The sequence below is a fragment of the Dermacentor albipictus genome, chromosome 3 (assembly GCF_038994185.2).
Source record: "Dermacentor albipictus isolate Rhodes 1998 colony chromosome 3, USDA_Dalb.pri_finalv2, whole genome shotgun sequence".
Lineage (NCBI taxonomy): Eukaryota > Metazoa > Arthropoda > Arachnida > Ixodida > Ixodidae > Dermacentor > Dermacentor albipictus.
The window spans coordinates 124,044,085-124,059,212 of NC_091823.1; the positions used below are offsets into that span (position 1 = coordinate 124,044,085).

Sequence of the window (15,128 nt, forward strand, 5' to 3'; positions counted from 1 at the left end):
TATGCCGTCGAGAACTGCATGCATATATTTGCAGTGCAGCAAGAAAATAGCTATGACACCAAAGCATTTTCGTCGCACACTTTGATGTATATCTTGAAACTGGTACTGGTCAAACAAATGGTCCCAACTGAACAGGCCCTGCATGTTTACGGGCTCATTCTCACCATTGCAACACGTGCACTAACGTTGTTAATGAAAAAAAATAATTGGCACAATTTTATCAATTAGCAACTTTTGCCTATTACACGTTTAAAAAGTAATGTCTGCCTGTTAAATGTAGCCCAGATGAATAAGCGGAGTGCTGGTATCTTCAACAGGAATAACAAAAAATAGTTTGACAAAAGAAAAGACACCCTGTATAATTTGCTCCTTATTCATGCATGCGTTTCTCTTAAGCATACTATAGAAGGCGAGTGCTTTGTAGACAATTCATCACTACTGTTAAAATCTTGTCAAATGTTATTGAACTATTTAGGTACAAACACAACAGAAGTTGGAAAACCTTGTTGTGAAATGCTTTGTGGGTTAGTGGTTGGGTCAAACATAATATGTGAACTTATCAGTGACAGTCACGCATGGGCATTTGAACATGTCTTTCCTTGAATTGCATGCACCCATTTGCCAGAGAACTTTGCAGCCAGGTCATTTGACTGCTTCTGCAATTGTCCTGCTCTGGCATCTAAAATAAGGACATGTACTATACGCAAGTTTCAGAAGTGGTACATGTATAACTACTTTTTGGTTGCTGAATATTCGATCAGATGCTTCATGGTCTCTCAACGCTTTAAGCATTCTGCTTGGGAACAGGTTCTGACAAATTCATGATTTCTAATGACCAACACTAAATACGCATAGGGCATGCACATGCAGTCTCACATTATTTAGCCTCAGTATAGCACACATTGCGGTGCTACGTGTATTCGTGGTACACCCACTGTCCACTTGCATGGCAAGCTTTGGCATGTGAACTCTTGCACATTAAGTGAAGTTACAGAGACCACAACACATTGAATTGAGGCCGCGCTCTTAACACATTGATTTCAACAGAGTGAAAAGTGTAGACGAGCTCTTGAAACAAAAAAATGCAGCCTCAACTGTACTTGCGCACACTCCCTCCAAATCAACTCGACAAAATATAAGCTCTCATAGCGTAAATAAGACGTGCAACTTATGTGTAAATGTGGAGGTCCGTGGGAGCTGAAAATCCACAGGCTGGAAATGTTAATTTCTCGCAAACAAGAAGTGCAGCATCATAAAGACCGTGTGAAGCTGCGCAGATCAAGCAGCCGCTGAATGCTTCTTCCTGCCAAAAGCAACCCCGGTCCGGCTCCCTTACCTCCTTATCGCTCTTTCCCGTGACACCTGAAGTGGGGGACAGGACACCGTGTGCCGTCGTGATTGGTTCCCAGCAATCTGCCAAGCACCATCGCCCTATGATTGGCAATTGGAAAATTTTGCTTGGGTATAAGCACATGCTATCTTTCAGCACATGTGTAGCCAGCAGTAGTAGTTTGCAAGCACACAACTATGCCATGCGGTTGACTTATCGCGTGGCTGATTACGTCACAACCCGTCCTTCATGCACAATTTTAGAAATGATCAGAAAATGGGTGGTCAGGTGGGCACCGTTTTCTTGTGCTCCTCATAAGGGTACCAGCTGCTCTTGATTGTCAGGACACAGTGGAGTGTTGCTAGTGACAATGATTCCAGGCTTTGGTCTATCATCTGTGTAGTATTGGTGACATCAGATGTACATGGCAGTTCCACTTCAGCCAGTGGGTCACGTCGTACCATTGGCTTGATGTTCGATGGTCGCAGGTGATCTGCATACATGAACCACACCGTATTTCGCACATACACTAGATATGCTGAAGATTACTTTACACGCATCATTTCCCCTGGAAACCAGTTCACAACTTCTCCCTGCATAGAATGCACCAGTACACGATCGCAAGCAAAAAACACTTGCGGCGGACCTCTGCGCTTATGAGCAGACATCTTAGTTTTCCAGTCTTAGTGTTTATTACATCTGGGTGAAGCAGCAACAAGGGGGTCTGCAGCTTCCTTTGTAAAAATAATTCAGCAGTTGCTTTTCCTGTGAAGGTGGGAGGCATTGTCCGATAACAGAATATGAAGTTATCTATTCTGTGTTGACGCATTCTATTGGTGCCATTTTCTGCGTCATCTAGCACCTGCTTGGGCAGTACTTTCTTAGTTGTCTGAACTGTGCACTCCGCTGCATCGTTAGACTGCAACTGGTACAGTGGTATCAGTGTGCGCCTTATACCATTAACTTAAGGATACCATTAACTTGAAGAAAGTCTTTAAACTCGGCAGCTCGAAACTGCAACCCATTGTCCATCCCTGCCTCCAGAGGAAGGCCATGTGCCACGAATCAAGAATGCATGACTTCAACCATCTTCGAGGCAGTTATTACATTCATAATCTTAATGTCCAACCATTTGGAATGCAAGTTGACCGTGACAAGAAATGTCTTCTCTTTTCCTTTGGCAAAATCTAAATGTGCTCCTTCCCATGGTTTTTGACATACTTGCCACGACAACCAAGGTATGGGTTGTGCTGCAGGGAGAACAGTCTGGCATCTTTCACATTTGTGCACAATGTTTTCGAGGGCCTTGTCCATTCCAGGCCACTTGACTATTGATCACGCTAACTCTTTCTCATTAGGGTTATTCCGAAGTGCTGTTCATGCAGCAGTTCCAGAAGACCATTTTTCAATGAATCTCGTACTACATCTCTGTTTTCTCATGTACCGCACCAGTCGTTTACACTGAGGTTCACCTGTCATATCTAGAATGGCTTTGGCTCCTCAGACACTGCTTTGGGCCATCCATACCACATCGTGTCATGCACAACCCTCAGAAACTTGGTGCACCCCGTTTCCCAGCTGACATCCTTTTTTGTCAATGGCAAGTCATTTATGGCTGAATGGTAAAGGATTTCCTTACAGTTGTTACCCGTGTTGGGTAGTGGTAAGCGAGACAATGCATCTGCACGCTGGATAGCTGAACCTGGCTTGTTTGATTCTGTGGCTGCAGTCGGCCAAAACTGTCAACCATCAATGCACTGTCGCACTGGCCACTGAACTGCTCTGCCATTAAGGATCAAACGAAATTGTCAAAGGCTGGTGATAGGTTAATATATGAAAGGCTTGTCCACAGAGGTACTTCTGAAATTTTGCAGCAAACACAATACTAAGCGCTTCTTTTGCAATTTGCCTGTAGTTATGTTTAGACACAGACAGCAACCATTAAGCAGAAGCAACTGGCTTTCCTCACTGTGCACCGTGTGCGATAGCACTACACCTAGCCAATAATCAAATGCCTCAGGCATGATCCAAATTTCTTTTTTCATATCATACAGTTGCAGCACACTCTTATCAATCGTTTTTTTTTTCGCATCTGCCGAATGCCTCATCACATTCATCTGACCAGTGCCACGTACGTAGTTTCTGCGTCAAACACTTTGGAAAATTTCTCAGCAAGTGATGTCTCCTTATCCAAAGCCTTTACCGACAAGACTTGAGGCCAGTTTACTTTGATTTTAGAAAGCCAGTCATGGCCAAACAAGATGGGCATTCTTGTGCCCTGCGCTTCTTTCGCTATGACCAGGGGCAGTTCGAAGCACCAACCTTCTGCACCTCCACATCCATGATGCCTACAGTAGGGACTGACATGCCATTGTATGTGGCTTATTTGACATTTGCTTGTCTGCAAGAGGCATTTGGAAAGTGTTTAGCACACTTTATTTCTGACATTATTGACACTGCTGCACCCGTAATAAGTTCCATAGGCATCATTTTATAATTTATCAGAACCTCGATTAAAATGGTGGGCATTCCTTGCTGGTGGTTTTTATGACACAAAGTGAGTAGTTTGTTGTCAGACTCTTTGTTGTGGACAAGCTTAGTTTTGCACACTTTGGCAAAATGGCCCTTTTTCCATACATTTATAACTGGTACTGTTCAGAAATCGGCAACTCATGGGTGAACGCTGTCATCTGCATCAATGACACATTCTTTTCATTGCTTCTTTTGCTGACCACTGTGCTTGTGCAAAGATGGACGGGGCCGACGCTTGTCTCAGTGCTTTGCTCTGTTGCGTGACTTTCTGTTGCCAGTGGATGTCTTCAGTTTCCGAAGGCACACCTTTGGCATTTGGTTGCAACAATTCTTTTGTGTCTTTCGTCGCCACTTCCATGGCTATGGCTATGCTGCATGTGTGTTGCCATGTCACTTCGTCGTCTGGCATTGCCAACAGCTTGCACCATACTCCTTTGGTACGTAGCCCAGCAATGAGCCAGTCCTCCACAGCTTCGGTCAAAAAGGTTCCGAATTTGCATGTTGCAGTGAGTTTCTTCAATTCGACTATGAAATCTGCAACAGTCTCATGCGACTCTTGCTTTCGCTTGTGAAAGCGATACCGTTTCGTGAGCTGGGAGTGCTTGGTAGCGTAATGCTTCTTGAGAATGTCTACAACTTCTGTGAATGACAACGCTTGTGCTATGGAAGCAGCAAGCTCCGCAGCATGACGTATGCCTTCTCACCTATAGCCGTTAAGAACACTGGGAGTTGTTTGCCTTCTGCTGTGTCATCGGTCACAGTGAACGTCTTGAACCACTCCAGGTACACCTCAAATTTGCCATCATCTGGTTGGAACTCCAGTAGCTTCCCAACAGTGGTCACAATGCTGCAGTTTGGCCTGGTTATGGTGGGCATCCTAGAAACCTGGTACGAATCCCATCGTCATCACCACTTGTAGCTTGACACCAGGCACGGGCTAGAAGATACTTTATTACCGAGGCACACGCTGGCAGCATATAAGCACACGCTATCTCTCGGTGCATGCACAGCCAGCAGCAGTTTGCGAGCATGTAAATATGCCACGCAAATGAGTTTTCACATGACTGATGACGTCACAACACGTTGGATGACCGTGAGCACTCCCTATCAACACTTGCATGATGAGGAGAACCTTCAGGCATGTGCATGTCTCAAACGCAACACTCTGTGCTGCTTCTCACTTCACTCTTTCAGCTGTGCTGTCTCCAAAACTGGCATTACGTAATCTCCAACACTATGCGTCCAAGATGATAGTCTGCAAAAAGCCATCAGCCATCTCAATTTGTCGTAATGCTTGTAGTTACAAGAAATCCTACAAGAGCAATGGCACATAGCATAGCAACACAGCTTGTTTTGAGTTATGCAGTGGTGTCTTGCAATTTTTTGTTTGGAAAGTGTTGTATCCTCTCTGTGTGCCAAGCTTACATATTGGCAGATTAGCCCCCATGATGTGCTTGCAGTTGAATAATTTCTGTTTGTGTTTTGACATCCCTTATTTTTTGTTTCAGCAGAACAATGACTGAGAAGAAGCAGGCTCATCTTTCGAGGTAATTGCTCGTGGAATTCATGTTTTAGCAAGGTCTATGGAATATGGAGCAAAGCATCGGTTCAGGCTAGTTGGTAATCAGTACTTGATACTGTTTAAATGCAGAGTTTACAAAAACCACAAAGGGACACGAACAGGACAGGTACCAACTTCCAGCTCAAGTTTGATGCAAGATGTCGTAGATACATACAGAAAAACAGACAAGAAGAAACAAAAGACAAGAAAGAACATAACTAATCGTTTGATCATACTGTCAGACATGTGTGCATTACTAAGCAATTGTCACCGACTGCCCTCATGAAAATTTATTTCTTTGGCAGATAACAAAAGAGACAGTGAGCTGACGCACTCATAAACGTTGCTACTCATTAATGCAGCTTCCCCGATCTTGCGCGTGCACCAATCCTTGTCTTTGAACAAGACTGTAGTGTTGTCAAGATATGGCTCGCGCTTACAGTCTCAGCAGTTTAAAACGCCAGGTATCCCTGTCCTCCTTTTTCCACGTTCTTGTCGTCGTGCTCCTTTAACCGCTCGTTTAGGCATTGTTCCGTCTGCCCTACATATGTTTTGCCACATGACAGTGGTATCCGATAGACAACTTTTTCGGCACATGTGATGAATTCTTCCTTGTGCTTTACTTTGCAGCCCTTCTTTTGGCTTTTCACCAGCGATGTCATACTGCACAACTTCGTTCATTTGTCCGGGGCTGACATGATGGCTTTCACGCCTGCATATCCCCCAATCTTGAGACGATGTGACTTCGTGTGCAGATATGGAATGATGGCCACCTTCTTTTCACCAGACTTTTTATTTCCATGCACCTGATCAGTCACGCGTACTTGCTTCGTCTTGCGCAGAAGAGCCTCAGCCACCGCAACTGTCAAGTGTTTAGGATAACCTGCTGAATCTAGGTGCTGTATTTGTATTTCGAAGCTTTCATTTACATGATGCACGCATGACTTCTTAAGCGCATGATGCAGACACATCTGAGCGGTCCCGTTTTAACCAGCTTTGTTTGAGCCGACAGAAATGGCGACAAGGATTTTTTGTTCTGCGGCTCATGTGTCCAACAGGCATGACTTGGGGAAAAAACTAGCTTTAGGTCAAGAAACCTGAGCATGTCATTTTCAGGCACTTCGTGTGTGATTTGCAGAGGCCGGAGGCATCTTTCAAATGTGCGGACAATGTTCACCATGTCATTGTTGAACTGCTTTTTGACACTTCTAATCAACACAAGGAAATCATCCACAAACCTAAAATTTCTTATGACCTTGGAACAGGACAGTTTATTTAGCTTTCGTTCATAAGAGGCCCAATAGAGATGGTTCAGCACTGGCGCTATGCATGAATCTATGCACACTCCTGTTTTCTTCCGGAACACCTGACCATTGCACATAGGTGGACATCATGTACAAGGACAGTAAATCAAGAAAACGGCGTGGGGTCACCTTACATTTGTCTTGAAAAGCCATTGGCCCGTGCTCAAAGATTTTCTTGCTGACACATTTCAAAAGCTAGTCTTGAGGCAGAGAGTAGTACAAATGCTTAACGTCCACGGAAAAGGTGTACAAGCATTCTGTGGCGTGGTCATTCAGGACATTAGCCACTTGCTCTGAGTGTTTTGTGGCAAAGGGGTCATAAGCTTCAAGCAGGTTAAGACCATGCTGTAGGAATCGCGCTACACTTTTTTGCCAGGTGTGACACGATGTCACATTGTCTCAAGAAGATTGGGGGGAAATGCAGGCGTGAAAGTCATCATGTCAGCCATGGACAGATTAACCAAGTTGTGCAGTATGACATCGCCAGTGAAAAGCCAAAAGAAGGGGTGCAAAGTAAAGTACAATAATTCGTCACATGTGCCAAAGGTGTTGTCTATCAGATACTACTGTCCCGTGACAAAAGATATGTAGGGCAGGTGGAACAATGCCTAAACGAGCGGTTAAGGGAGCACGACAGGAATGTGAAAAAGGGAGGACAGGGACAGTTGGCATTACACTGCTGAGACTGTAAGTGCAAGCCGTGTCTTGACAACACTGAAGTCTTGTTTAGAGGCAAAGATTAATGCACGTGCAAGATTGTGAAAGCTGCAGTAATGAGTAGTGATGTATATGAGTGCGTCAGCTCACCTTCTTTTCTGTTATCTGCCGAAGAAATAAATTTCTTGAGGGCCGTTGGTGACAATTGCTTAGTAACACACATGTTAAACAGTACGATCAAACAATTCCTTATGTTCATTCTTGTCTTTTCTGTTTCTTTTTGTCTATTTTTCTGTATATATTCACGACATCTTGTATTAAACGTTAGTTGGAAGTTAGCGCCTGTCCCGTTCCTGTCCCTCTGTCGTTTTTGTATACTGCACTTAAACAGTATTAAGTATAGAATACAGTAAAGCAGTGCACATCTCAGGTGTGGGGCTAATTTAATGTTTGACATGATGGCATCAGGCTTGTAGCCATGGGCAATTTCTCGCACCACAGTGAGGGGTGTTCTCTGCAGATGGACGTACTGTATGACCCATTGTCAAAAGGAACATTCTAATGTGTGACTCACGCATCGCTGGTAGCTGCAAATGTCGGCTGAAACTATGTCAATGCACTGCACAGGTGTGTAGAAAGGTGGCATAATTAAGATTAACTGTCCCAAAACCGTACATTGGTTTACTGGGTTAAGAAGGACTGGAGCCCTCTGCCAGATAGGCAGAGGGCTCCAGATAAATGTTTACAAGCTGGGGTTCTTTAACACGCACCCAAAGCTTGGTACACAAGCTTTTTTTGCATTTGACCCCCACTGAAATGCTGCCACTGGCATTGAACCCATGATGTTGTACTCGGCAGGGTCAATGCCATAGCCATTGTGGTGACTGAAGGGTTTCATCACCACCATCTGCAAGTAATTTGCACATGCTCTGCATTTGCATGTTTAGTGGGCAGCAATGCACATGTTTAAAGTGTTCAGTGACAGCGCTTCTGATTTCTATGTCCATTCTGGCAACTAGAGTACACCTAATGGCCCTGCTCTGAAGTTTTCGCAGGTTGGCACCTGAGTTGGCAAGACATTGCACAGTTACGAGCGGGAGGTCATGCCGCATCATAAAGTACCTCCCCTGCGTGAATGCACTGTTGAACAAATTGAATGCCGAAGTGAAGGAGGTCACGCCCGGCAGGCTCTTTCTGTGCCAGGCAATGGGCATTGGCAGCAGTGTGAAAGATTTTGAGGATGTGCCTGCAGAGGAAGGTGTTATCTTCCTCTATTGCCTGCTGCGGAACCACCACTGCATAGAAGCTGTTGAGGTAATTACAAAGTTTTGTCTAAATAGCAATTTCCAATGTGTAACACTTCTGCTTGTTTCGTGATAACACCTTGCAGTACTGTAGCTGTTGTGCTATGCCTCGATTTGTCAATCTTGATGCCACGAGGCAACATATGAGGGTTCATTGGCCACTTGCCCGCTCCTAAGCTTGCATGTTGCATGATGACTGCAGTTAAGAGGGTGTCCCACATCTATTGCCTTGGCCATGAGTGATTCTATTTGACACTATCAAGGCTAATGTAGTACACACATACAACTACCCGAGAAAGTGTATGGAAAGATGGCACTGTTGTAGCCTGATAAAGTACCACACATGTAATGAAGATGTGGCTTTGGCTTCCATCTGCTGCAAGTTATCTTCTGTGTTGATTTACATTTAATTTAACCTACATTGCAATTACACTCGAACACCTTTATAACTAAGCGCTTTGGACCTTCAAAATCCTTTGTTATACAGATCACTCTGTTGTAAAAACTGTTGTAAAAGTTGAAATAAACTGTAGTTTGTTTTGATTCAGTACTAAACAAAAAAAAATTCTTCTTAAAAAGCAACAAATGATGTGATATGACTGTAATACGCTGTTTTAGATGATTTAACTTAAGCTTTCATTAGTTTCCTTTTGGGGTTTTTCATTTGGAGCCCATCGTGTCAGCCTCATATGCATTCTCGTACGACTAGCGTAAGTGGGAGATTTAAACCACTTGACCAAGAAATGGCCACAGTGATATATGTTGTCGACCAAAAGTCCGAATTTCTTGCATAGCTTCCACGGCATTGTGCGCTAAGTATGAAATGGAGTATAGTGAAAGGAGTGGCGAAAATTTATTGCACACTTAGCCAACAGTTTGTATGACTGCAGCCAACTGAGAAGGGAAGTGCTGGCAGCTGCTGTCATTTCATCTGCTCTCATTTGGATAAGACTAAACTAGTAATGTAAAACTGTTGATGAATTGACTATCAGTAGGATCAACTGTTTGTTTCAAAATCATAATAAGACTATCAGTAGTATTACTATCGATAGTATTACAATGTTTTGCTATCCAAAATTAAGAAATGGGCCGACAGAAGGAGTGGCACACTGTAGTACAGAAGTTATATGAAGAGGGTTAGAGTGCCTCAGAAAGGCTTGCCAATGTTCTTTCTGAGGTACTTTATCCCTGTTTATATTATGTTTTGCTATTAAACTGTCCACAATGTAACAAAAACTATCTATAGTAGTACTTATGACAGAACTATCAATAGTATTGCGGTAGTTTGCTGTTGACAGTGTCATTGATAGTGTCGCAGTTCTTGGTTAGTGTTATTACCAGGTACTTTGAGATAACTTACCATTAGTTAAACTGAGTTCGTGCTATTTTGAAAAGGACAATGTTGCCAAGTTTATGTTGAAGTTTTTAAATGCACTACATTACATGGCTTTACATTATTGATAATGCACTATCGGCAGTACTATAAATGGTATTATAGATAGTACCACAGGTAGTATGCTCTTGATGGTACTATTGATGGTTTTTGTAGTATTGAAATTTTGATAATGACTGAACTATTGATATCATTGACAATGCATAGCTGGCATGTTGAAGGACCACTGCAGTATAGTAATGCAAAATAAAAAATATTCCCAATTTCAAGGAGAGTGATCCCTGACATTTTAGTTCCTCGTATGTTATGATTAGGGCATGCTGTTCCCAGTATATTTGACATGAGTCTGCCTGCTTGCTATGAGTAGCAGCATATAGAGGCATTCAAGCTAGCTGGAAGGAGTGCCAAAATATTGCGATGTCCTGCTCCCATGTGACCACCTTCTGCATCTCGAAGTCACGACAAATTAAGCTCCTAGATAGGAAATGATAGTGGAACTGGTTATAGAAAAACTATTGTATCAGGGCGTTCCAGTGTTTGTCACTGTTTTCTTTTTTAGGGTTTCAAGGTTTCGGGCCATAGTGGAGCACAAGAAACTAAGAGTTGATAATATCCAACTCAAGAAGGTCTGCCAGTTTAGACCACTTAGGATTGCATCAATAAACCTTTGGAAAATGAAGGGAGCATTACAAAAAAGCCAAGCAGCATAATAATTTCAAATAAGCCATCTGCTGTCATAAGTATGGTCTTCTCTTTGCCCTCAGGGTGCATAAGTATGGTACTAGCCTGATCACAAATCAAGCATTGAGAAATAAGTGGCATGTGGGCACTAAGTGATGTCAATCCTTAGTAATGGACAGACGCCTTATTTTGGTTCTTACGTAGAATACTGTACGCGACGCCAGGAAACCTTGCAGTTGTGTATACAGTCAACGACCGATTTTCCGGGTGCCCGATTTTTCGGACACCTAACTTTTCGTATATGCCTGATAATTCGAATGCCTTCGCGGCGCCGCCACGTACGTCCACAGAGTCAATGTATAATAAGAATGTCCGAAATTTCAGACGCAAAAAACCTTCGCCCTCCGATTTTCCGGACTTTTTCCCATGACCGCAGCTCCGGAACAGCATTGATCGAAGCCACCACCGCCGCTATTTTGATTATCTCGCAGCCTCGAACCGGCGCTCTCGCATGCAGATCCGCCGGCAACCATCGTGGCAACGCTAGGCCTAGCTGCTTCGACGTTCGCTTACAAGCTTCTTGCTATTCGGTGCTGTGTTTTTAATTAAAACGATTCGCCACGGTTAGCAATGGCGCCGACTCCGCCTTTGTAATCCTCGCCAATGGCTTCGAAGCTCGGAAAGTACGGTGCGTTGCATAATGCCGATTTCCGAAAGTCAGCCTTGCCTCAATACAAAACTGTTACGCGGTGAAGCATACGCAAAGTATGGCGGGGTAGCATACGAGAAGTGGGAAGGGGCAATTGTTATGGGACACAGTATATATTCCTTCAAAATCGGAAGTTGATTGTATATTGGGGAAACAGGAAATTTTGACAAGCGGTTAAAGGGGCCCTCAACTACTCTCTTCCGAAGAGGGCAAATGCATTTGAAGTTAAAATAGGCTACTTCAGAAACACTCTGCTGCAAAAAGTACTTCAATGCATTTAGCAGAAGTGGAGTTATTGGCAGTCAAACACCCTCTTCTCTGTGCTCTCGTTCCTTCTTCATAGCCTTGCACTGCAAAGCCTATGGTGGAGCAGGGCGTGCCTACAAAGCTCTGCCTTCTAAATTCACAATGGCACGCAGTTCAAATTTGCTTTTGGATGTTAACGTGGACACCACTACTTCCAATTTTGGCATCTACGACACGCCCAATTTAAGCCAAACATGGTTGTCCTAGCAAGCTGCAGTGCGCTTAGCCAAGCGGCACACCGTGGCGGCTGCGGTATCATCGTTACATAGAAGACCGCGGCTACATGCAACTGTAGTGCGTATGCGCAGTGTTCTTGCGCTCGTATACTAAAGTCTGGCCATGCTATGTGGCGCAGACCAGCTTTGTCCTTCACCAGGTTGGTCGACGTATAGTAGGCGCATCCAACTTACACATTTTTGAAGGGCTATTAATTAGTCTTCCAAGGCATCTAACCAGGAATGGCCAGGAGTGAGCGTGTGCTGGCAAGCATGCATGTGGTGTAACCTTTAGTTTTGTGCGTTTCAAGGTTATTTGAGCATTAAAAACTAGTCAAAATTAGCGACACCCGCTGGCTACGACATCAATAAGCAGGGTGGCTAAAGTTTAATTCCTAAATGGGTGGCCGCAGCTGAGCATACGTGGGCAGATGATAGTCGGCTTCTTCCAGAAGTGCGTAATTATAATAAAAATTTGAAAAAATGTTTTCACTTCAGCCTAGTTATTGAACTTCCTCAATAAATATGCACAGTAACAGTAGAAGTGCACTAATCTGAACACCTTTCTTGATTGACGTCAGATATTGGCCAATAGCAGCCGTGTACGGGAACCCACTCTATTTTGACATAAAATGCCCAGAGGAGAATAAGGAGTAGGCTGAGTGAGCATTTGAGAGAAAGGCTCCACTTGTGAGCGCCACACATTGCATAAGACAGCAAAACTTGGCTGAGATGTTCACAGCAGTATATTGACACGTGTATTTATATTTATCGGGCGACCAGGTTTCACCGCCTAACAAATCTTATCGCGCAGCGCGGGACGCGCTTGCATGTATCCGAAGTTTCTGGAAAGTTGCCGATGCTTCTATCCGCGTGTCTGTTGTCGCCGAACCTTGTGTTATCAGATTTCATCGCGTGACACGAATGGTGTAGAACTTTGTGGAAGACACGCGGGTCCCATCAGGTAATCTGGAACATTCGACGACTGATCTATAAAAGCCGACGCGCTTGACCCGCTGATCAGTTTTTCCGACGATCGCCGACCGTGTTCGCCGCTATCGTTGTGCTATAAGTGTAGCCTGTTCTTGTGGGCACAGGTTCGCCCAATAAAAGTTAGTTTTCTCGTTCACAGTATTGCTACTGTGTTATTGCTTCTTTCTTCACCGTCACTACCACGTGACATCTGGTGGAGGTGCTTTTCGTCCATGTACAGGACGCCCCCGACAAGCCGTGATCCCAGCCCAGACCGCGAACAGAACACCAACGTAATCCCGGACCACCGAGCAAGCCGCCGTCTTCAACAGCTGCCCCCGGAGCACGGACTTCTACCTGAGAAGACCAAGAAGATTGTGGCCAAGGCAACCGCAATGGCAGCCCCAGCGTCCCCCATCGTCCTGCAGCAGCCCAGGGAACCACCGATGTTCCGCGGTTCCACATTTGAGGACCCGGAAACCTGGCTGGAAACGTATGAGAGGGTCGCTACGTTTAACAACTGGGCAAGCGAGGACAAGCTACGACATGTCTATTTCGCATTGGAGGACGCCGCCAAGACGTGGTTCGAGAATCGAGAAGCCACCTTGACGACGTGGGACCTCTTCCGAAGCGGCTTCCTGAAAACATTTCAAAGCGTCGTGCGAAAAAAACGAGCCCAAGCTCTACTGGAGACAAGAGCGCAGCTGCCGAATGAGACGATCGCGATTTTCACTGAGGAAATGAGCCGTCTGTTCCGCCACGCCGACCCAGAAATGTCTGAGGAGAAGAAAGTACGTCTACTGATGCGTGGCGTAAAGGAGGAACTTTTCGCCGGTATGGTAAGAAGTCCACCGAAGACCGTCGACGAGTTTCTTCGCGAGGCGACGAGCATCGAGAAGACACTGGAATTGCGGAACCGGCAATTTGACCGACGCACCAAGCCAACAAGCTACTCCGGAATTCAATCACTGGCCACGGACGATTTATGCGAGACCATCAGGGCCATCGTGCGCGAAGAACTGCGCAAGGTCTTGCCATCGTCGCAGCCTCAAGTGGCCTCGATTGCAGATGTCGTGAAAGAAGAGGTGCACCGATCGCTAGGAGTTCCTGAGGTGCAACCACAATTACCGCAGCCCCAGCCAGAAGCGATGACTTACGCCGCCATCGCACGCCGTCAAGCTCCCCCTCCGCGACAACGCCAGGTCCCTGTAACGCCGCAATTCCGTCGTCCACCGCCGCCGCCGCCAGCACGCTCACCCGTCGCCCAGCGCACCTACGCGAGGAAGACGGACATTTGGCGCGCCCCCGATCACCGCCCGCTCTGCTACCACTGCGGCGAAGCCGGGCACGTGTACCGCCGATGCCCATACCGCGACCTGGGATTGCGAGGCTTCGCCGTGAACGCACAGCGCCCGAGGGAAGGTGAACGCCCTCGTGACATCGCCGATTACCTCGCCGCTACTCAGTGGAGCCCTCGACGACCGTCCCGTTCGCCGTCACCAGGCCGCTACCTGTCGCCGCAGCACCGACCATACACCGGCCCAGCCCGGGGCCGCTCTGCGAGCCCATATCCGGAAAACTAAAAGCAGCAACCGATGGAGGTGCGGTTGCTGTTCGTCGAATTGACGAAGATCCTCCGCCGCCGACGAAGACGACGAAGAAACCGTCTCGACGACCTAATGACGACACGCCGCCGTCCCGACGAAGTCAGGAAGCCAAGATTACACCGACGAAAGACGACCTGACGAAGCGACGTTCCAGCTTCAGTTCAACACGACGCAGCCGTGATCCGACGCCACGACCTAACTGCAACACCAGACAAAGAACCAGCAGAGGACCGACAGCCGACACTACAACCTCCGACGACGCTTTGTCGAGTACCAGCCCGGTGACCGTGTTTGGGTTTGGACCCCTATACGCCGACGAGGACTCAGCGAGAAGCTTTTGCGTCGCTATTTTGGACCGTACAAGATCATCCGACGTATTGGTGCACTGGACTACGAGGTCGTGCCAGACGGCATTTCGCTGTCACAGCGGCGCCGCTCACGACCTGAAATTGTCCACGTTGTGCGGCTCAAGCCGTACCACCAGCGTTGACGGACTTTCGTACTTCGCGTAACTGACCTTTGGACTTTATTTCTTTTCGTTGTTTTGTTACTTATGT

At 45.8% G+C, this 15,128-nt stretch overlaps 1 protein-coding gene across 3 annotated transcripts in view; it reads left to right on the plus strand.

Moving 5' to 3' along the window:
* Positions 1 to 15,128, plus strand: part of LOC135909448 (uncharacterized) — a 63,544-nt gene that overhangs the window by 8,629 nt on the left and 39,787 nt on the right. For 2 of the 3 annotated variants that reach the window (XM_065441412.2, XM_070536028.1), the window contains exons 3-4: positions 5,374 to 5,409; positions 8,431 to 8,698. In XM_065441412.2, the coding sequence (XP_065297484.2) occupies positions 5,378 to 5,409; positions 8,431 to 8,698 (300 nt within the window). In that variant the 5' untranslated portion in view covers positions 5,374 to 5,377. Of the gene's footprint in view, positions 1 to 5,370; positions 5,410 to 8,430; positions 8,699 to 15,128 lie in introns of all 3 variants that reach the window. The other variant, XM_070536027.1, reaches the window with a different exon arrangement.